The sequence below is a fragment of the Aedes albopictus genome, chromosome 3 (assembly GCF_035046485.1).
Source record: "Aedes albopictus strain Foshan chromosome 3, AalbF5, whole genome shotgun sequence".
Lineage (NCBI taxonomy): Eukaryota > Metazoa > Arthropoda > Insecta > Diptera > Culicidae > Aedes > Aedes albopictus.
In genome coordinates, this window is record NC_085138.1 from 384,479,905 (window position 1) to 384,502,973 (window position 23,069).

The 23,069-nt window shown below is 41.9% G+C and overlaps 2 protein-coding genes across 2 annotated transcripts in view; one reads left to right on the top strand and one right to left on the bottom strand.

Annotated features, from left to right (window-relative positions):
- Nucleotides 1-23,069, top strand: part of LOC109399616 (uncharacterized) — a 578,312-nt gene that overhangs the window by 145,484 nt on the left and 409,759 nt on the right. The gene's annotated exons all lie outside the window — the stretch shown is intronic.
- LOC134289663 (uncharacterized protein K02A2.6-like) lies at nucleotides 3-2,521 on the bottom strand. The gene is made up of 2 exons (XM_062855871.1): nucleotides 564-2,521; nucleotides 3-505 (listed from the first exon to the last, which is right to left on the bottom strand). The coding sequence occupies exons 1-2, from the start codon at nucleotides 2,304-2,306 to the stop codon at nucleotides 8-10; spliced, it is 2,241 nt and encodes a 746-aa protein (XP_062711855.1). The 5' UTR covers nucleotides 2,307-2,521; the 3' UTR covers nucleotides 3-7.

The following is a 23,069-nucleotide window of genomic DNA, read 5'->3' on the forward strand; positions in this document are numbered from 1 at the left end:
GCCATTCTTAAATTGAATGGAGCACCGCATCGAGCCCTACGCCCGACGCATCGGTTACCACCAGGGTGCGGTCTATCGGATCGTAATATCCCAAATAGTCCAAACGTCCAATTCGCTGTTTGATTGAATCAAAAGCAACTTGATGGTCCTGGTTCCAAACAAAGTTCGAAGATTGTTTGACGAGCTCGCGCAATGGGTGATTGGCTGTTGCTAAGTCAGGAATGAAACGTGACACAAAAGTGACCAGGCCCAAAAAGCTTCGTAATTCCTCCTTAGATTTGGGGGCTCGGCAGTTCAAAATGGAGCGCACCTTATCGTCCGATGGAAGGACTCCTTTCTCCGAAAGCCGGTGGCCTAAGAAAATCACTTCCAACTGCTTGAACTTACATTTCTGGTGGTTCAGTTGAACTCCAAATTCCTCGAACCTACGAACAACTGTTTCCAATGCCTTGTCGTGTGCTTCTTCTGTCTCACCAAATACTAGAAAATCGTCGATGAAGCCAATCTGAACCAAATAAGGATTTTAGAAATATATTTGATGCCAATAGGTTGTTTTGACTTACCAGATTAGGGCAGTTTGCCAGCAAACTCTCCATCAAGCTTTGAAAAAGCTCTGGGGCGCAATTAACCCCAAAGAAGAGTCTTTTGAACCGGTACAATCCCCAGTTAGTAATAAAGGTGGTAACATCCCTGCAGCCTTCCGTCAACATCACGTGGTAATACGATTCCTTCATATCCAACAAAGAGTAATATCGAGCATTGCGAATTCGTGGTAAGATTTCCTCGAATACAGGAAGTGGATGGTTCAAACGCTGTATCGCTTGATTAGCCCTGCGCATATCAATGCACATCCTCAAATCCCCATTATCCTTTAAAATGGGGACAAGCGGCGAAACCCAAGATGAAGGTTTCTCAACTCTCTCTATAATGTCCTGGGCCAGAAGATCGTCCAATTTTGCCTTCACTTTGTCCAGTAGGGGAACTGGGCACCTTCGAAGTGGTTGGATGACAGGCGGCACGCTTCGGTCAATCGGCAGCGTAAGCTCGACGTCCCGAATGAAAGGGAAATGCTGTTTTGTAACCGCGACACGATCCACTTCAATAGATCCCAAACCGATACGGAGGACTCCTAGTTGTTGAGCAGTTAGTTTACCCAAAAGCGGCTGCTGTCCTTGTTCTATAACATAGAAGGTCGTGTCCACTGCCAGTTTCCTATCAGTTCCCAATATTTCGATTTCGGCATCAAAAACGGCGATTAATTTTAGAGGCACTTTCCCATATGCAAGAAACTTCTTGCTCGCATCAAAGCGGATGTTGCTCGCTTGCACGTTTCTCATTTTCATCGTTGACCAGGTAGCATCATCTATCAAATTATACTTCGAACCCGAATCAATCAACATTTCTATGCCAACCCCTCCAATTTTGCATTGTATGAGCTCATCGTTGTCGCCTACATTGTAGACGGGCAATTCCTCTTCATCTGATTCCATGTTGTTCTCCTCTGGGGTTTCAATATGCATCACATTCCTGGGTTTCTTGAACAGAGGCATGTTCCGGGAGGTTGTCGGTGTAGGGTAGGGTCGCTTCAAATGAGCCGGAGCTGACGAGGGTTCCGTGGGGCCACGAGCTGTGCTTCTGCATACCGCCTTGAAGTGGCCAACACCACGACAACGAACGCAGAGCTGATTCAATGCAGGACATCGTTCACCAGGCTTATGTTGATTGTATCCACACTTCGTACATCGCGATGAATTCCTTTGGAAAGAATCTGAATGCACAAAATTCCTTCTACCTGAGTTCGCGTACAACTTCTGAACGTTTGTTGACAACGGGGTTCCGGATTTTTCACTCATTTTGGACGCTTGATACTTCACCGCCTGGTGCGAGTTGACCACTTTTATGCAGTCATCCAGCGTCAAATGTTTCTTTTCCAATAGTTTTTCACGTAGATCCCCCGGCGCATATTGTATGATCTTATCCACCACTGCGATTTGACGGCTCTCCAATGATGTTTTCCCGAACGCACACTTTTCAGCCTTTTGTTGCACCCGCTCCACGAATTTCTCAATCGGTTCTTCCGTTTCTGGTGACATCATCCAAAACAAGTACCTCTCAAAGCTCTCGTGTTGTTTTGGGGAAAAATGATTGTCCAGCTTCGTTCTGGCAACAGCAAAAGGATCAGCCGATTCTTCGGACTCTTCATCGGCTCCTGGGATACCGTCGAAAACGTTCTGCAATTCTAATCTTCCCATTGCAAGCATTTGAATTTTCTTCATCGATCCATCCGTAATACTCGAAGCCTTCATAACACGTTCGAAACCACGAATCCATCCATTCCAGGCGTTGCGCACTTCTGATGAAGGAAGATGTTTGTACCGGAACTGCGGCAGATTGTACGCTGCCGGGTTGAACGCCGTTGCTGTTTGTAACAGCAGAACCTGGTTCTGTGCATCATTTTGGTTTTGGGTTCCGTCCTGGTTACCGCTTGCTTGCTAAAACATAAACCAACAAAACGAAAAGAAAAGAAAAGAAAAAAAACCCAGATTTATCCACCTAGTGGTGATAGTGCCTTTCTCGTCTAATATGTACTCATGAACTTTCTGTCGACGTTAGCAAAAATGTTCCTGAATCCTGATAATACTTTATATAGAAAAACAACAATTTTAACAAAACCATGATCGATTTTGGAAACTTATTCATGGTACATATTCCAAAGCAGAGCATGGTACAAGAGCAAAGCAGAGCTGAAAAATATCAGACCTCTCAATTGACTGCTTGACCACCTTAACCCTGGTCGTATATTGGGGTCAGAGATGCCAGATAGGTATACAGATTTTTCTGTATTATACAGATTTTTGACCTTCTATACAGACAAGATATAGAGTACAGAAAAATACAGAATTTTGAAATGTTATACAGATTTCTCATGAAAGCATGAAATTTGAAGCTTTTTGCAATAAATTTATTGAAAACTTTATAAATTGTTGCCTAAACTTTAAAGAATTTATGAAAATTTGTACGTTTTCACACATGTTTAATAAAAATAAATACCTGCAAAAGTTTTAAACTGTCAGAAAGTAGTACATTTTTGTTAGTTCCTATTGAAATCTAGGACTCTCGGTGTCTGCTATACCCTCAAATACGGCGATACAGAAAAATATGTCATGATGCAGATTTTTGATAAAAATAATCTGGCATCTCTGATTAGGGTCATTATGACTCCATTCCATGCACTACGGCAGCGGGTGAGCGGCAGCTAATGCATGAAGAAGGTCAACTCTATTCACAATCGTAGTTCACTTTGTGATCTTCGCCGTTGTTTATTTCAGTACACTTTAGGCTATATTTTATTACCAAATGTATTCGATTCATGTAAAATGTGATCTTCTTACGAGAAAAATGCAGAAATTGTTTCAATCGCAATGAGAAGAGCGAGGGCTCGACCAGCCGCACGCAAATTGTGAGCAGTAATTTTAGAAGCAAAAGAAGATTGAAGATTGAAAATTGATAAGGTGTTGATGCGATTAGATTTTAATTTTTCCATAAAACGTTGATCCATCCTACTATGCATTTACACCGCTGGAAATTGAAATGGTGTGATTTGAAGATATCACTTTGGTCACGATTTTGTTCTCTTGCATATATGAAGACTTTGACCATTTCTTCACTTATAATCTTACCCAACGTTTACAGGCTATCAAAAAAGCCACGATTTGATTTATCGCTTTGACATTTATTTTGTTCACTTTTATAATTCCGCTATTTGATGTGCAGCTTGCATGGGTTTTGTTATATTTTACGTTTGACCACTTCCGGTGGGACACCTGGAACCAATTCTGGTTGTCTCAAATGTGGTCTGAGATTATGTTCTTGTTAACTGTTCATCGAGTTAACTAAAAAGCTGAAAATTAATGTGATCTGATGCTATTTTCTTGATAACAGTTCAACAATTTTTTGAAAAACCACGATTTTATGTATCGCATGCATGATTTTGGTTTATTCTTCTTCTTTATGGCTCGACGTCCCCACTGGGACTTGGCCTGCCTCGCTTCAACTTAGTGTTCTTTGAGCACTTTTCCACAGTTATTAATTGTAGGGCTTTCTTTGCCTGCCATTGCATGAACTTGTATATTGTGAGGCAAGTACAATGATACACTATGCTCAGGGAGTCAAAGCCTTAACCACTAGGCTAACTGGAGACTTCTGTTAAATCACTTCCGAAGGAACACCCGCAACCGATTCCGAAATATTAATACAAGTTCTAGATGTGGCCTGAGACTATTTTCTTGTTGGCCTTACATCAGATTATAAAAAAAACGCAGCTATGGTTCAGTTCCCTTCTATGTTTTACCACTTCCGGTGGGCTACTCGTCTAGTCTCTAGTTCTGGAACACTACCGGTTCTCCCAAATATAGTCTGAGATTATTTGTTGGCTATCGTTTATCATGTTACTGAATAAGTCATTGATATGTTACATGTATTGGTTCTCTTTTACATTTGACCATTTCTGGCGGGACAACCGGAATCGGTTCCGTAACACACTGATATGGCTTGCGTCTATTTTTTTGCAACTGTTCATCATGTTACCTAAATAGCCGTGATACCAGCCGCACGCAATGGGTTTGCATGGGTGCATGGGTTTGCTTTCACTTTCGGCTCGGAAACCGGTTGCGGAACACTACTGATAGTCTCTTAAATTATCTGAGCCTATTTGCTTGCAAACGTTTGTTAGGTTATCAAAAAAGCCGCGCTTTGCTATGTCGGATGCATGGGTTTGGTACAATTTTATATTCAGCCGCTTTCGGATGGGAACCCGGAACTAGTTTCGGAACTACTGACAGTCCATAATGTGGTCTTAGCATAAAAGGTCATCAAGTTGTCGGAAAATCTGTGATTTGATGTGCCGCATGTAAAAACTATGTCAAATTTTATGGTCTGAGTCTATTTTATGCCAACCTTTCATTATCACAAAAGCCGCCCTTTGATATGTCACATGCGTGGACTTGGTTCGCTTTAATATTTGGCCACTTCCGGCAAGACACCCGGAGCCGGTTCCGGAACGCAACCGGTTCAGACATGGTCTGGGACTGTTTTCTTGCTAACTGTTCATCAGGTTATCAAAATTGCCGCAGTTTGATGTGTCGCATGCATGGGTTTGGATCACTTTTTTATTTGACCACTCCCAGCGGGTCATCCGGAACCGGTTCCGAAACTCTACCGGTTCAAATATGGTCTAAGTCTTTTTTTAATGCCAACCTGTCATTGGGTTATAAAAAAGTCGCGCTTTGATATGTCGCATGCATGGATTTGGTTCACTTTTATATTTGGCCACTTCCGGTGGGACATCCGGAACCGGTTCCGGAACACAACCGGTTCCGATATGGTCTGAGACTGTTTTCTTGCTAACTGTTCATCAGGTTATCGAAATTGCCGCAATTTGATGTGTCGCATGCATGGCTTTAGTTCACTTTTATATTTGGCCACTTCCGGCTGGACATCCGGAACCGGTTCCAAAACACTACCGGTTCAGATATGGTCTGAGACTGTTTTCCTGCTAAACGTTCATCAGGTTATCCAAAATGCCACAGTTTGATGTGTCGCATGTATGTGTTTGTTACATTTTTATGTATGGCCCGTTCCAAGGGTACTGGTCCGGAACACCTAAATGGCCATAACTCCGAAACGGCTGGACCGATCCGAAACATTTTCAATAGGAAACAATGGGACCAGATTTCGCGTCGAATGACCCGTCGGTCATTAAAATCGGTTGAGGTTTACTGCCAAAAAGTGATGTGAGTTTTTTTGTACACATACACACACACATACACACACACACATACACACACACACATACACACACACATACATACACACAGACATCACTTCAATTCGTCGAGCTGAGTTGATTGGTATATGTGAGTCGACGCTCCGGGCCTTCTATCAAAAAGTCATTTTTGGAGTGAACATATAGCCTTTCCAGTACACTTAGTGTACGAGAAAGGCAAAAAAGAAAAAAAACAACTTTGTTTACCATCAGTATTTTTTTCAACGTGAGCTGATTTTCGGTGAATTAAATTCAGCTTCTCACTTCTCATCTTCCAACGAATTCAATCATTGGCATCATTTCGACGAATTTAATCATCGACGTCATTTTCTCTTTTCCCCTTTCCAACGTTCTCTCAGCGGGGTAGAAAAAAACATGGCGTCTTTTCACGCCCATGCAGAGAAAATTGCCGACGCTTGCTTTTCATCTTTTCCTGTTTCACTAAATGCACTTTAATAACAGCATGATAAGTTACCTCCATTTCCACAAATTTGATGATATTCTTTCCGATTATTTGATGTTTTTCTCCGATTCACTGATGCTCCTTCTAATCCGAGAAAAATGATCCCATCCTCGTCGCCAATATGTGGTAGCGACTGCTTGACACGAGGTGTAGAGTAAGACTGACGAAACCGAGTTGACTGTCTCGCGACTTGCCCGAAACACACATACTCATAGACGAAGACCAAGGGTACCACAGGTCATATTACCGCTCTTATCTTAAAATTTGGTCGACCCAATTTCCAACGTCACTGCCTTCATTTTTTAGAAAATTTGGCAACTTTGGGTTAAGTTTACATACATTTTTTTTTGAAAAAGTTTCTTTTAAATTATGTTCAAAGTTTCTTTGACTTATTATCTTTTGAATGAGACCTAGGGTTTTGAAATCGGGTGCAAACTGGTGGAGATATGGGCCTAAAAAAATGACATGTTTTTGAGGGGGTGACGCCAAACTTTTGATCGGGAGTGTAGTTAAAACATGATTTTAACATAGGATCTGTTCAGATTCGATTATAGTACTATACTGCAACATATTTTTCATATTTATCTTTCAAAGACGCTTTCTGTGTTACTTGGGACTACACTAGACAGTGGACTAGTACGCAGCGCCCAGTGGCACAGCTGGAAACATTTCCTAACAGCTACGGCGGGAAGCGAACCCACGCTTCTCATCACGATGTGACTGAATGCTCGGTGACACTAACCGCACGGCCACGAAGCCTTCTATGTTTACACGAAGATGGCACCGTTTACGTCAAGTTGCTGGTAACTGTGGGAAGAGGGAGGAAAGGATGAAAGAATCACTTATCTATAGCAGACTGTATACACTTCGTCTGTTAGTCCGGAGTGATTTTAAGTAAAGGCTGCTTGGCAAAGGTTCACGTTGGTGCATGGATTGCCGTTTGACAAGCCTGTACACGAAAGGGGTTTTGGGGGTTGAACCCGATGCATTGTCAGCAATTCCTAAAAGGTGCGTATTTGAACACTCTTTCAAGCGAAGGCACCAAAACCAATTATTTTCGATTTGGTTTTCTCAGAAACCAACTTGATGAGAAAATTTCTCAATTCACAATCACTATTGTCTGCACAATCAACCCAGTGAAAAAAGAGCACGCAGCGCGGTGTTGGCATGAGACCATCTTCGTCGCAGTCATAACAATCATAATTATTATCCCAAGGCCTCGCCATTTACCCTTTTTTCTTCTTGTAGTGGATGGATCTCTCGGGCAGGACAAATGCAAACAATAAAGACAAAAGGGTGAATCCTTTCAAATGCCTTCGAGAAGGAAATTAGCGAATAAAGCCCATTTTCTTCTTTGGAATTGTTGTTTGCCTTTTGGCGCTTTGATGGTGTAGAAAGTATCGCTTGGTGATAATAGAGGATTATGGATGAGTCCCTTGGGAGTTTTTGATACTTTTCATAAATGCTGTGCTTTTTTCTAATTCTCGGGAATTTCGTTTCAATGCTTTAATCTAAATGTCTCTAAAAATAAATAAATCCACCAAAAATTTAACCTTTCCATTTGAAAATTAAAATATTGGGAGAACTTATCATAATTCTTAAGTAAGATGAATCATAGTGCCCTCCATCGAACGACCTCACGCTCGTCATGACGCATCGTACGAAAGCTATATCCTTATTTTTACGGGCGCTTCGTCCCACTTTTTAAATGGATTCATTACACTGTAAATGAACTTTTCAACTGCTGCTGCAGCAGTGTGACATCCATTAGTAGGATTTACTGCTATAGCTGGTTGGTTGCCTCCGGTCGGTGATCGTCGTCGGTTGACAGTGCGGCGCGGTCTAATGGATGTGACGACTACTGTGCTGTGTGATTTTTTGTTTGGGTCCCAGCTAGCTAGCGTGGGAACTGAATGAGGGGTTTTGCAGCTGTTTGTCTATTTTAATGCCCGGAAAAATGCGAGCCTGGTGTCATATAATAGTAGGACTGCCATGAATGGTGATTAGCTTTTGGCGTTTATGTGTTTGATATTGTAATTCAGGAGGTTGGTGTCAAATACAAACAAACATTCATGCAAATGATATCTTCCATAAAGCTTGACTAACTAATTCACACCTATATAGTTTTAAAAAGTCAATGCATCCGAACAAACTTGGTTTTATAAGTTATGCCAGTTATTTTCTCTAAGAAAAAGACTTACTTTCAACTCGAAATATAACAGAAAAGCAATCCCAAGTAACAATTAATGCCGAACAGTGAGAGTATTAAGCTGAACAGCTGCTGGTTAATGATGTCAGTGGCTGAACACAATGACAGCTGAATATTGGTCTGAAGTGTGGCTCGTTCAACTCTTTAACCAGCAAATATCAAGTTGTATAGAATATTCTTCATCTGTGTAAAGCATACACCAACATGCAGAATTATACACATGTTGTTCTACTTTTAACCAAATAATAATGACAGCTGACCCAAGTATGTTTTCGTGAAGTCCACATCGCTTTTCAGCCTTAATACAGGCTTAATTCAACTTATGTTCTTGACTATTCAGACACAACAAGTAATGCTCTTGTTTTCGAGTATACGTTTACAATTGTGTGTAGTGTAGGTGCTAAAGGGTGGGTGACCCAGTTTTCCTATTAGCTTAATTTACACATTCCGAAACATTTCTTGTGGAAGTAGAAGAAGCTAATGGTGAAAATAAACTTACGAAAGTGTTTTTATTTTTACACAATTTAAACAGCCTTTCAAAGAACCACAAATTAGCTAAGGATTTAATAAAATGGTTAAAATTAGATGGTGAGGAGCTGAATAAAGGATTGTGCCTCTTGTGCTCAGCTTTTGTTCAAATAAAGGCTGATTTAAAATAGATCGAGAATCATTTGTACAGCATTAAATTTTTACCTGGAATATGTAAGATTGCTACACAACTTTGCAGCTGGAATGAAACAACCAAAAAATCTTCAGCTGATCGCTGAGCTAATAATGTATAAAATAATAAATAAACACCTGCTTGTAACCGTTCTGGTTGATAACCTCACCCTAAAATTAAAAACAATGTAGGAATTAAACTTCTTAAACGTGCACTTTCATAATAAAAAACACATAAGGGAGAGTTGTCAATAAGTAACCTAGTAACATATCCTAATGCAGAAGTTTCGGTGGACGATATAGTTTCTCAACGTTAGTTGTTGCTGGGCACAATGTTCGAAGCTACAAGACATACAGGGGATAGACAAAATGGACGGGACAAGTAAAATTTTCACTTTTCAAAAAATATTCAACTAACTCACTTTTCGAAAAGTGCATCAAAAATTCTCAAATTTTCACTGATACTTAGGTTCTAATTTGGAAAAGATCGGGCTACTCTACACAAAAATAAAAATATTCTCTAAGACTTACCTTCCTTACCTTACCCAATGTTGTCGATACAGCTACGAACGAGGAATAGTTTGAGTTTCTTTAGAATGGTTCGTCTTTGTTTTAATTTAAAATACAAACCAAGTCAAAAGCCCTATAGCAGTGATCCTCAGGCCTATTTTTTCAACTGCTTGTATTGCACGTCCTGACTCCATTTGTGAAACGTTAAACACGTTATTCCAGATTATTTTGAGAGTACAAAAACCTATTTAAGAAACATTGCAAGAAATTCTACGGCAACATCGAGAACTCGGCATCACGTGCGGCCCGCGGGCCGCACTTGGTGACCGCTGCCCTATAGTATCAGCTTTAAAATGGAATTTGAGCCAAACTGTGTCCTAGTCAAAGTGCTGCCAACGCTTTTCACCGTTAGATCCAAGAACGAACAAGTTTTATGTTTAAACCATAACTTCGTCTCGCATGACGGATAATCGTCAGAAGCTTTTTGCTGCTCCTGAACGCTACTTTATTCGGTGCATTAGAGCTAAGCACGTTTAGAGCGCGAAAAAGCACACGATTTGAAACCGCATTTCAACTGCTTTTTATAGTCAAAATTCAGGCAGCAATTTAGAAATGAGAAGAGTAAAAAATCATGTTAAAGCTGTTTCACTCGAATTGGTTTTACGGAGAATTGCCATCGTGGCAGTGAGACACGAGGATCAATGTGGATTTTATGAACGAAATCATACCATACCTGTGCGTCAGAGCCACCACATGACCGTCGTATAGTGTCGACGGGTCCGAGAAAAGGGCTATCAAAATAGAATGAAATAGTTTCTGTTAGGAAAATGGTCTGCCTATAACGTGCAACTGGTTCCATGTTAGGTCAATGAGAATAACTCACAGGCAGTGAAATGATAGATGAAGTGCATTTTGAATATTTCCACTGAATGGGAGAAACCTCTACGATAGATAAAGTTACTACTATATGTGGGTTTGCTTCATTAGCTATGAAAACAGTGCAGAATTTGGTTTCGCGGCAAAACAATATAAAATGGATTTGGATTAGATTTTTAGTGGATGTGGAGTCTCTGTCTCCTCTGTCCCCTCTGTCTTCTCTGTCTTCTTTTTTTCTCATCTTTTTGGTTTTTCTTCATAAATTCGCGAATTCGAACCAGTGAGCCATTTCAACATCCTTAGTGGATTTTCCAGCAACGCATATCAAAATTCCTAACTGTAAACACTCGTATATTTCCAACCCAGACTCAAATACTCTAACTTTCCCTCACATACCGGCGGTGGTGGGTAGTACCAGGAAGTTGATTTATCGCTTCGCTTGCAGTCGATTTGGCTGGCACAAGTGGAGTTGGTCCGTTTAGAAATTTTATTGCAATTTGCCCGGCTCGACTAGCTTCGCCGGGATTTATGGAAGCATACATGAACGTTCACCTACCAGGAGCTCGCAACGCCACACTGCCTACCTACCTTGATACCTAGTTGGCTACAAAGTAACTTTACTCCAATGCCGAGCGTATAGTAGAGCACCATCTTCGTCGGTCTTGGGCGATGTTCCTCCAGTTTCCCCGAACGTGTAGGGATCGTAGATCTTCTTCAACCGCGTGCAGCCAGCGAGTTCGCGGCCGCCCACGAAGTCGCCTACCTCTACCGGGTTCTCTGCTGAATATTGTTTTCGCTATTCTTTCTTCCGACATTCGCACTACGTGTCCAGCCCACTGAAGTCTGCCGTATTTTATACGTTTCACAATATTCGCATCTTCGTACACTTGGTACAACTCGTGATTCATGCGTCTGCGCCACACTCCATTTTCTTGTTTCCCACCGAGAATTGTCCGCAGCACTTTGCGCTCAAAAACTCCAAAAGCTTTTCGGTCTACCTCCTTTAACGTCCACGCTTCGTGACCGTAGAGGGCAACCGGAAGAATCAGCGTCTTATACAGAGCGAATTTTGTTTGCGTTTGCAAATTACGGGACCTAAGCTGGCTACGCAATCCGTAAAAGGCCCTATTCGCAGCTGCAATACGCCTTTTCACTTCACGGGAAACGTCATTGTCACATGTCACAAGTGTTCCAAGATAAACAAATTCTTCAACAACTTCAAACACTTCCCCATCAATCACTACCTCAGCACTAACACCACTAGGCCTGCTTCTGTCTCTACCCGCTATCATGTACTTCGTCTTGGTAGAGTTAATCGTCAAGCCTATCCTCGCTGTCTCTCTCTTCAGAGGAGCATAAGCTTCCTCCACTGCCCTACGATCGATGCCGATGAGATCAATATCGTCCGCAAAACCGAGGAGCATGTGCGACCGTGTGATGATAGAGCCATTCCTCTGCACGCCTGACCTCCTAATCGCTCCTTCGAGTGCAATGTTGAACAATAAATTTGAAAGAGAATCTCCCTGCTTCAATCCATCCAAGGTCACAAACGACGTAGACACTTCGTCCGCGATCCAAATACTTGATTTTGATCCATCCAGCGTTGCGCGTATCAGCCTAATTAGTTTCGCCAGAAAACCATGTTCTGACATTATCTGCCAAAGCTCATTTCTTTTCACTGAATCGTACGCTGCTTTAAAATCAATGAACAGATGGTGAGTCTGCAAGTTATATTCCCGAAATTTATCTAGGATCATCCGCAGGGTAAACATTTGATCCGTCGTTGATCGGCCCTCACGAAAACCAGCCTGGTATTCGCCGACGAAGGACTCCTCAAGAGGTCGCAGTCTGTTGAACAGGACACGCGACAGTATCTCATACGCCGAATTTAAAAGGGTAATCCCTCTGTAATTGGCACACTCCAGTCTGTGCCCTTTCTTGTAGATTGGGCATATGAGGCCATCCAACCAACTAGTGGGCAATTCTTCATCCTCCCAAATCTTTATAATAATCTGATGGATTGATTGATGTAGCTGCTCGCTTCCGTGCTTAAGAAGTTCGACCGGGATCTCGTCCTTCCCAGCAGCCTTGCTGTTTTTCAGCTCCTTAAGGGCCTTTTTAACCTCATCCAGTGTTGGTGGTTCCACTGCTTGACTGTCATCCATTATGTTAATCCTGTTCCTGGGTGCTCCTTCGCTGCTACCATTCAACAAATCTTCGAAGTGCTCCTTCCACCTGGCTGCCACCATTGTTTTGTCTGTCAGCAAATTTCCTTCCCGGTCATTGCACATGGCGGGCACTGGCGCAGTCTTGTGCCGCGCGCCATTGACAGTTGCATAAAATCTCCGCATATCGTTCCTGTCCATACTATCCTGCGCTTCAGCAATAACACTCTCTTCGTGTTGCCGTTTTTTCCTGCGGTGGATTCGTTTCTCTTCTGCTCTTGCAACCCTGTACCGCTCTCTGTTCTGCCGGGTACCGGCCACTAGCATTCGACTTCTGGCGGCATTCTTTTCGTTCGTCGCTCGTTGGCAGTCCTCGTCAAACCAACCATTACGTTGGCGTCGCTGAGCGGTACCAATCACCTCTTGCGCTGTTGTTGTCACTGCTTCGTGGATACTTCCCCATAAGCTGTTGACATCTCCAGATCCGTTGGTCTCTCCTATCCTCTCGTCTAGTTTCTGATGATACTGTGCAGCAACCCCTTCGGCTGACAAGCGCTGGATATTGAAACGCATCGTCCTGTTGTTTCTTGAACTCGTGACGCTGGATAATCGCGCCCGAATTTTAGCGGCTACAAGATAATGATCCGAGTCGATGTTCGGGCCTCTGTAGGACCTCACATCTATGACGTCCGAGAAATGTCGCCCGTCGACCAGCACGTGGTCTATCTGGGAGCAAGTGTCACCACTCGGGTGTCGCCAGGTGTGTTTTCGGATATTCTTACGTGCGAAGTAGGTACTGCTGATTGCCATCCCTCTAGCAGCAGCGAATGTCACAAGGCGCAGACCATTATCGTTGGTAACAGAATGAAGGCTTTCCGTTCCAATGACAGGCCGAAAGAAACTTTCTCTGCCGATCTGCGCATTTGCATCTCCGATGACTATTTTGACATCTTGTTTTGGGCACTCTCCGTAGGCCTTATCAAGGCTCTCATAGAACTCATCCTTCATGTCATCGGGTTTGTCGTTCGTTTGCGCATAGATGCTGATCAGGCTGTAGTTGAAGAACTTGCCCTTCATCCTCAACACACATATTCGGTCGCTTATCGGCTTCCACCGAATAACTCGCTTCATCTGCTTCCCGATCACTATAAAGCCAACTCCGCGTTCTGCCTTATCGCCGCCGCTGTAGTAGATGTGGTACTTGAATGAAGTGTTGGCGATGGGATCCACCGCTCGGAATTCGCGTTCTCCAGTTTCGGGCCAGCGTATCTCCTTGATGGCGGCCACATTAACGCCGACATTCTGCAGTTCACGAGCCAGGAGCCCAACACGTGCGGGTTCATTCAAAGTTCTCACGTTCCAAGATCCGACTTTCCAATCGTTGTCCTTTATTCGTTGCCGGGTCTGTTGCCGTTGAATCAATCCGTTTACTCTACTATTGCTTTTCTGGGTGTTTGAAGGTTTTCAGCAGGCTACCTTACCGGGGCCGCGCTGCCTACATTGCGTTGAAGGGGCTGCCTTCTTAGGTATAGCTGACGCAATACAGCATTTCATACTCAGCCGCTGGATGCCAGAACAGACGCTGTTTGAGCCGCACCTCCTTGGTGAACAGACGCTCGGGACGTACCTCCTCAATCTAGCTGAAGTCAGAAGGACAACAGTGCCCAGGCTGCGCTACCAGCTAAGCACACAACTCTAGCTGGCGGTCTTTGTCATCGTTTGACCCGTGGAAGCATGAGGTAGGAACTTGTGAGGACCAGAGCTATGTTGGACGCTCTCCTTATCGACTCACCGTTTTGCAGCCCCGCCACACTGCCACGCCACGATATTTTCAAATCCAATCATTTTTACTATCCCATTATCGCGCGTAGCTGACTGGAATAACGGAATTATTTCAGCTTCGTTCAATTTTTATGCAAATACCGGTCATATTGCTCGAGGGCTGTGCGGCTCACAAGCCGAGAATTTTTTATTTCAGTCCATCCCCAGGGAAAGCGTATCGATTGACCTTCGTAGTTTGCGCGCTTCTGATTCATCAGTATTAATTAACTTTGTCAGGTTGATGGCACCGATTTTTCAAAATTGCCATAAAAATGGTGCCCATTCCGGATCACTTTAACGTCCTGTTGTCGGTTTCGTATTGCTCATCGTACAGCTGGTGGGATATTTCCATTGTATGAAAAGCCGCAGCCCTCCTAGGGGATTGTCCGCTTGTGGGAAATGAAACAAACAACACCCGTCGTTCGTTGGTTTGGACAATGTATGTTGATTTGGTAAAAATGCGCTATTTGGGATATATAATTCAAGTTAACAATATTATTACGATGATGATTGTTTCTAATTGATTTACATTTGTGACCAAAAAGCAAATCACATTTGATGGATGAACAGTGCCAATATTTCCTTGGGAGACGCATTTCTCCTCGATCTCCTTTCGGGTTGAACCGAGAATGTTCGTGTCTGGAAGTGCATGTGCATCAGGCTTAATTTCACGCGGTTGGGTAAAATAAATTATTATAGTCGCTTGGTGTATCGTAACGTAGCGTGGGTGGATGAACATGAGACAGTGAAAAATATGTTCATATGCAGAATGACATTGTGCTGCTACGTTCTCGGAGGACCTGTCAATGTCAATGAAAGTTGTAGAAAATCGTATGCATTCAAGATCAGTTTATTATTGTTTTTTGCCTTTCTCGTACACTAAGTGTACCGGAAAGGCTATATGTTCACTCCAAAAATGACTTTTTGATAGAAGGCCCGGAGGGTCAAGTCACATATACCAATCAACTCAGCTCGACGAATTGAGGTGATGTCTGTGTGTGTGTATGTGTGTGTGTGTGTATGTGTGTGTGTGTGTATGTGTGTGTACAAAAAAAACTCACATCACTTTTTGGCAGTAAACCTCAACCGATTTTAATGACCAACAGTTCATTCGACGCGGAATCTGGTCCCATTGTTTCCTATTGAAAATGGTTCGGATCGGTCCAGCCGTTCCGGAGATATGGCCATTTAGGTGTTCCGGAACGGTACCCCAGTAAGCGGCCAGATATGAAAATGCAACAAAACCATGCATGCGACACATCAAACCACGGCATTTTCGATAACCTGATGAGCGGTAAGCAGGAAAATTGTCTCTGACCATTTCTGAACCGGTAATGTTCCGGAACCGGTTCCGGACATCCCGCCGGAAGTGGCCAAATATAAAAGTGAAACAAACACATGCATGCGACACATCAAACCGCGGCATTTTCGATAACCTGATGAGCGGTAAGCAGGAAAATTGTCTCTGATCATATCTGAACCGGTAATGTTCCGGAACCGGTTCCGGACATCCCGCCGGAAGTGGCCAAATAAAAAAAGTGAAACAAACCCATGCATGCGACACATCAAACCACGGAATTTTCAATAACCTGATGAGCGGTAAGCATGAAAATAGTCTCAGACCATATCTGAACCGGTAATGTTCCGGAACTGGTTCCGGACATCCCGCCGGAAGTGGCCAAATATAAAAGTGGACCAAACCCATGCATGCGACACATCAAACCACGGCATTTTCGATAATCTGATGAACGGTAAGCAGGTTAATAGTCTCAGACCATTTCTGAACCAGTAGTGTTCCGGAACCGGTTCTGGGTGTCCCGCCGGAAGTGGCCAAATATAAAAATGAACCAAACTCATGCATGCGACACATCAAACCACAGCATTTTCGATAACCCGATGAGCGGTAAGCAGGAAAATTGTCTCAGACCATATCTGAACTGGTAGTGTTCCGGAACCGGTTCCGAACGTCCCGCCGGAAGTGGCCAAATATAAAAGTGAATCAAACCCATGCATGCGACACATCGATCCACGGAATTTTCGATAATCTGATGAGCGGTAAGCAGGAAAATAGTTTCAGACTATATCTGAACTGGTAGTGTTCCGGAACCGGTTCCGAACGTCCCGCCGGAAGTGGCCAAATATAAAAGTGATTCAAACTCATGCATGCGGCACATCAAACCACGACATTTTCGATAACCTGATGAACAATAAGCAGGAAAATAGTCTCAGACCATATCTGAACCGGTAATGTTCCGGAACCGGATCTAAGTATCCTGCCGGAATGGTCAAATCTTAAAGTGAACCAAACCCATACATGCGTCACATCAAAGAGCGGCTTTTTCGATTACCTAATGAACCGCCAGCAAATATTTCGGAATCGGTTTTGAGTGGCCGGAAGTGGCCATATGTAAAAGTGATCCAAATCCAGGCATGTGACACATCAAATCGTAGCTTTTACGATAACCTGATGAATGGTTAGCAAGAAAGTAGGCTTAGATCACATTAGAAACAACTGGTAGTGTTCCAAAACCGGTTCCGAGTGTCCCGCCGGAATTGCCATACCATGCATGCGACACATCATTTTGCAGCGTTTTTGTTAACCCGATGAACAGTTAACAAGAAAATAGTGTCAGACCATATTTGGTACAACCGGTAGTTACCCGGAACCGGATCCAGGTAGTAAAATGTAAATTTTAACCTAACCCATGGATGTGGTGCCATCAGTGGGGGTGTCATTGAGCCAAAATTGCATAGTCCTTCCTTTTATAAGTCGTTACAACAATATTTTAGCTCTAAATTAACTTTAAATTTCGTATACTCGTTCATTTAGGTATAACTCAGGACTAGTATAGATATAAATGCTCTAAAATTTTTTTGACGATGTTGTAGCTTAATTAAAATTGGCCCAATTTAACCCCTTCTAGGGGGTGACATTGGTCCAAACATTAAAAATCAACCAAAATTGTTCAATTTCACAAAATATTGATGGCTTATCAAAAATATTGAATATATTGATACTTACGCACAACTGATTAGTGTTAAATCCGTTTAAAAAAGCTTCACAGACAAATAAACGTAAAAATTGAACCACATTGATTGTCATCCATCAACGATGCAATAGAAATCATCCGTTGTCACTTAAATATATTCAACTAGCATCCTCTATAAAAGATAGAAGTATTCATCGTCAAATGCTAAAATTATTTAGGTACGTAAGCTTGTGCGTGCCTTTGGATTTTGACTAAATCTTACAATAATCTCTGAAACTTTTCGCAGAATTGGGCATAAAATTCTATGAATGCTCGCTTACAGGTGTTTTAATTCAAATTTGTAGGGTTCTCAAGCTTATTTCCTTGCAACTGCATGGACAATCACCCCCAAAAAGCTGGATTTGAACAACAGCTCGTATTATCAAATTTACTGTACAAAATAGCAAACAAAACCAATACAACTTATATTACTTTTCAGAATAAGTGCTCAATACACCCTGGAATCAGCAATTCATTACATACCGGCACGGATGGGAACACTCACAGATACATTCACTTGATATTATCTAAGCTCAGAAGCATGCTATAAAAACAATGTATGGAGCACTTTTACCTTGTAGTTTTATCTGAAAGTTTGACGAACAGTGTAAGGGTCGCACACGCTTAGCAAATCTTCGACAGAGCTGCGAAAGCGACTCTCCACGGAGTGAGTGTAATTTACACTCACCACGTGGAGATTCGCCTTCATAGCTCTGTCGCGGCTTTATTATGCATGTGCGACCCTCACATTATTCGGCAAGCTTTTAGATATAATTATAAGCTAAAAGTGCTCCATACACTATTTTTGATAGCATGCTTCTGAGCAGAGATAATATCAAATGAGTGTAACTCTTTGCAAGTGAGTGTTCCCATCCCTGCATACCGGGTGTTCTTCGGTTTTCTAAAGGATATTTTAAAACAACGATTTTGTGTAGTATGTATAACAATAAAATTCACATCACTGTTTCTTAATTAAAAAATTAACTAAAGATCACTTTTTTTCTACACCAGATGGTTGACGCAAGTTATATCTATCATATCCTACCTACTTTTGATAGTCACTTAGGTAAATGTTAGTTTTTTGAACGAAACATCTTTCTTGATTTTTGGCCCAAAGTTACCCCCAGGCCTAATGTCACCTTTACTGACGGTACATCAAATCACGACTTATCGACAATCCGATGCACAATTAGTAAAAAATAGGGTCAGACCACATTAGATACTTCTCGGTACTATTGCGGGTTCGGGTGTGCCTTCGAAAGCAGTTAAACAGTAAATTTGAATCAAACCCATACATGCGATATGTATATCAAATCGCGGCGATTAGGTATAGGTGAAGAATTAGCAATAAAATAATCTCAGACCATATCTGGGACAACCGGTAGTGTCATAGAATCAGTTCCGGGTATCCCACCGGAAGTTACCAAATATAAAAATGAACCAAACCCATACCATACGACACATCAGATCGCAGATTTTTTGATAACCTAATGAACGATTAGCAAGAAAATAGCCTTAGATCACATATACTAACTGTTGTGTAGCAGAACTAACGTTCAAGTGATAAATCATATCGTGGCTTTGTTTGATGGCCTGATAAACGTTGGGTATGAACAGTGACGAATAGGTCTAAGTTCTCATAAATGATGACCTGAAAATCTAGAATGACGCTTCAAAATTTTGCGGCTGCATGACACTTGTTTGGTTTGAATTTTGGATCATTGCGTTGTCTTATATTGACTGAATATCGGATGTCATGCTAGTATAAAATGTATCCATATTGAGTAGATTAAGCAGTTTTCATTTTGTATTTATGTCAATGTCATCTACATGTCGCTTAAGTTTTGTCGAAAGGATATTTTAAAGCACGAGAAAGGCACCATCACCGCTAGGTGGATTAATTCGGTTTTTTTTGTTTTTAACTTCTTCTAATATAACAGCGTGTTTATTTTTCTTGCACATGAGAACACTTAGTCATCGGGGGACATTTTGAAATCGGGTCCAGTTTTGTGTTTTTGGAAAAATAGGAAAAAGGAATCACGTCTACCCAAGTTCCCCTACAGAGTATGTTTATAACTATCATCTTTACTAGCTGTTTGGCACTGCTTTAAAGATTCTTTCAAAAAATATATTTTTAGAAACTTCTTTTGGTACTTCCTTTACGATTTTTTCCAGATTTGGTTTGAGTTCCTGCTGCTCATTATTTATTCGGAAATTGCTCTAGGGAAATTGCTTTTGGGATTTATGTCCACTATTAATGTTTGCGCACATAAGAGCGTCTGTACTGATCTGTCGGTATTTGATTAATCACTGGAGTTTCGGAAATAAATATCACTGGATAGTACACGGTCTGTCTGAAAGCTTGGTTTTATTGGTCGGAATAATCGGGTCTGATTTACACGGAACTTAGTGGTATGATTAACTATACAAGTACTTATCTGAACATTAACACGGTAACTTCTTGGACTGTAACACTTTACAACGGACGTGAGACTTGTTACAGGTACTATTTGGACGGATACTTCGATACAATCCACATTGGTACTATATAGGGTATTGTACCATTTGGGCAGGTCTATCTATTTTGGGCACTTGCCGCTATAACTAAGTCAATTTCAAACCGATTGATTTATTTTTTTGTAGTGAGTTAGGCACGTGCAGTATCTAACTCTATTCAAAAATTCAAATCAATCGGTTTTAAATTGACTTAGTAATAGCGGCAAGTGCCCAAAATAGGTACACCTGCCCAAATGGTACAAGACCCTACTGACAATGACACATTGATACTGGATTGATACTGATTTGGTCTAGGTGGTGAATGCTTCAAAAACAAAGTACATGCTGGTAGGCGGAATCGAACATGACCGGACCCGTCTGGGTAGTAATGTTACGATAGACGGGGATACTGTCGAGGTGGTGGAGGCATTCGTCTACCTCGAATCCTTACTGACGGCTGACAACAACGTGAGCCGAGAAATTCGGAGGCGCATCATCAGCGGAAGTCGGGCCTACTACGGGCTCCAGAAGAAACTGCGGTCGAAAAAGATTCACCCACGCACCAAATGCACCATGTACAAAACGCTAATAAGACCGGTGATCCTCTACGGGCACGAAACATGGACCATGCTCGAGGAGGACCTACAAGCACTCGGAGTTTTCGAGCGACGCGTGCTAAGAACGATCTTCGGCGGTGTACAGGAGAACGGTGTGTGGCGGAGAAGGATGAACCACGAGCTCGCTGCACTTTACGGCGAACCCAGCATCCAGAAGGTGGCCAAAGCCGGAAGGATACGTTGGGCAGGGCATGTTGCAAGAATGCCGGACAACAACCCTGCAAAGCTGGTGTTTGCAACGGATCCGGTTGGCACAAGAAGGCGTGGAGCGCAGAGAGCACGATGGGTGGACCAGGTGGAGCGTGACTTGGCGAGCATTGGGCACGACCGAGGATGGAGAGCGGCAGCCACAAACCGAGTATTGTGGCGTACTACTGTTGATTATGTCTTGTCTTAATGACGTTGAACAAATAAATTAATTAAGTACAGGCAAACTTCTCTTATGCGAATCAAGACCTAATTTCAAGCCTAATTACCTTTCACGAATTTTAAAAGGAATTCTTTCAAGAATTCTTTCAGAAGTATCTCAGTATCACAGTTCTTCCAGTAGAATTGTTCAGATATCTCTTCAGAAAATACTCCAATATTTTTTTTATGTCATTTCATAAAGTACTTAAGTGAAAATCTGTAGAAGAATATCTGAAAGAATTCTTGAAGGAATTCCTGAAAGAATTCCCGGAGATATTTCTGAAGGAACCGTAGGAGGAATTCCAAAAAGAAACCTAGACATTTCTTCGGTAACCCTGACGAACTTTTCCGAAGGAATTCCTGGCTCTTTGTAAAACATTCCGAAAGAATCGCTGAAGTTTTTTTGAAAAATCCGAATAAAAAAATCATGAAAATATTTCTGAGGTAATCCCTTGCTGACATTTATAAAGATTCCCTTAAACTAGAGAAGGAGTATTACGTGATATTTCTGAAGGAATTTCTGAGGAAGATTTAGACGGCATTCGTGGAGGCATTTATCAAGGAGCCCTTGGAGCAGTTTTAGAATGAATGGTCTATCTTATTCATGTAGAAATCCCTGGAGATACTCTTAAAAGAATCCCTGAAAGAGTATGTAAAAAGGCACAGGGAATTTCCTGAAAGAAATCTAGTAGGAGTAGAATAAAAATTTCTGGAAACTTTTCTTTAGAAACCCTTGGTCGATACGATTTAATTATAAAATTTTTAAAATACTTTCTGCAGAAATATTTTAACAAAATACTTAGAGGATTTTTTGAAAGGCTTCCTGAATAAATTCGTGAACATACTTTTAAATCAATACATGGAGAAACACTTAAGCTTCTGTTAAAATTTTTAGAAAAATCTCGTGACAAAATTTCAAACAGTTTATTGTAAACTTTCTAGGTATTATTTCTGAAGGAATGTCTGAATGTCTAGAAGAATCCGAGTAAAAGTTAACCTTAGAAGAAATTCTGAAGAAATTTCTGGGGAAACACATGGAGGAATATCCAGATGAACACAAAAAGGAATCTCTATTTGTATTTTAACAAGAAATTTTGAAGAAACCGATGATTGAAATCCCGAAAGAACCCTTGCATTACGTAATAAAAGGACTTCAAAGATATTTCTGAAGGGGGAAACGCTTTGAGTAGGGAGGGGGTTCAGAAATGTGAGATAAGGCGCCATCCACAAATTACGTAACGCTCTAGGGGGAGGGGGGAGTATCGTCGAGCGTTACAGTCCATACAAAAAAAAATCGGGGTTTCATACAAAAAAGCGTTACGGAGGGGGAAGGGGGTGTCGAAAAATGCCGATTTTAGCGTTACGTAATAAAAGGATGCTGCCTAACTCACACACAAATTTCAGAGGTCCCAATCAAAAAGTGTGGAGTTGAAAATGGACAAATTTTGCGTGACCTAATTTCTTGGATTTCTATCAGGTATCAGGTATCAGTAGGTCGGCTCTAGAGGCACGTTCTCCTCCATTTGGGAGATTTGTGCCATCGCCATGAACACGAGCCTATTCATCATTTACATGACGGAGAAGGGAAGGAAAAAGGATAGGACAGGGAAGGGAATAGGATCGTCATAATCGCAAAAGCGTACCACAATGGGTTCAAACAACGCCCTGAAAAGGACACTGTTATAACGCATAAAGCGTAAAGAGAGCCTATAGCTCTTTACCACAGCGGGTCAAGAACAACAGAACGTCCTGAAGATTCAGGTTTCTGAAGACAGTTTCACTTAATAAGTGTTTCTCGAGTACTCTAAAACGCAATTGCGCAAAAGCTGGACAGTTACATATTAAATGATACGAAGTTCCATAATCGGATTCACATTGGATTTACAGCTATCACAGGCAAGATCACAGGCAAATGAATCAGCTTGCTGAATATTCGCCATGTGATAACTGAGTCGGCAGTGGCCAGTCAATGCTTTGACCAGCATGCTGCA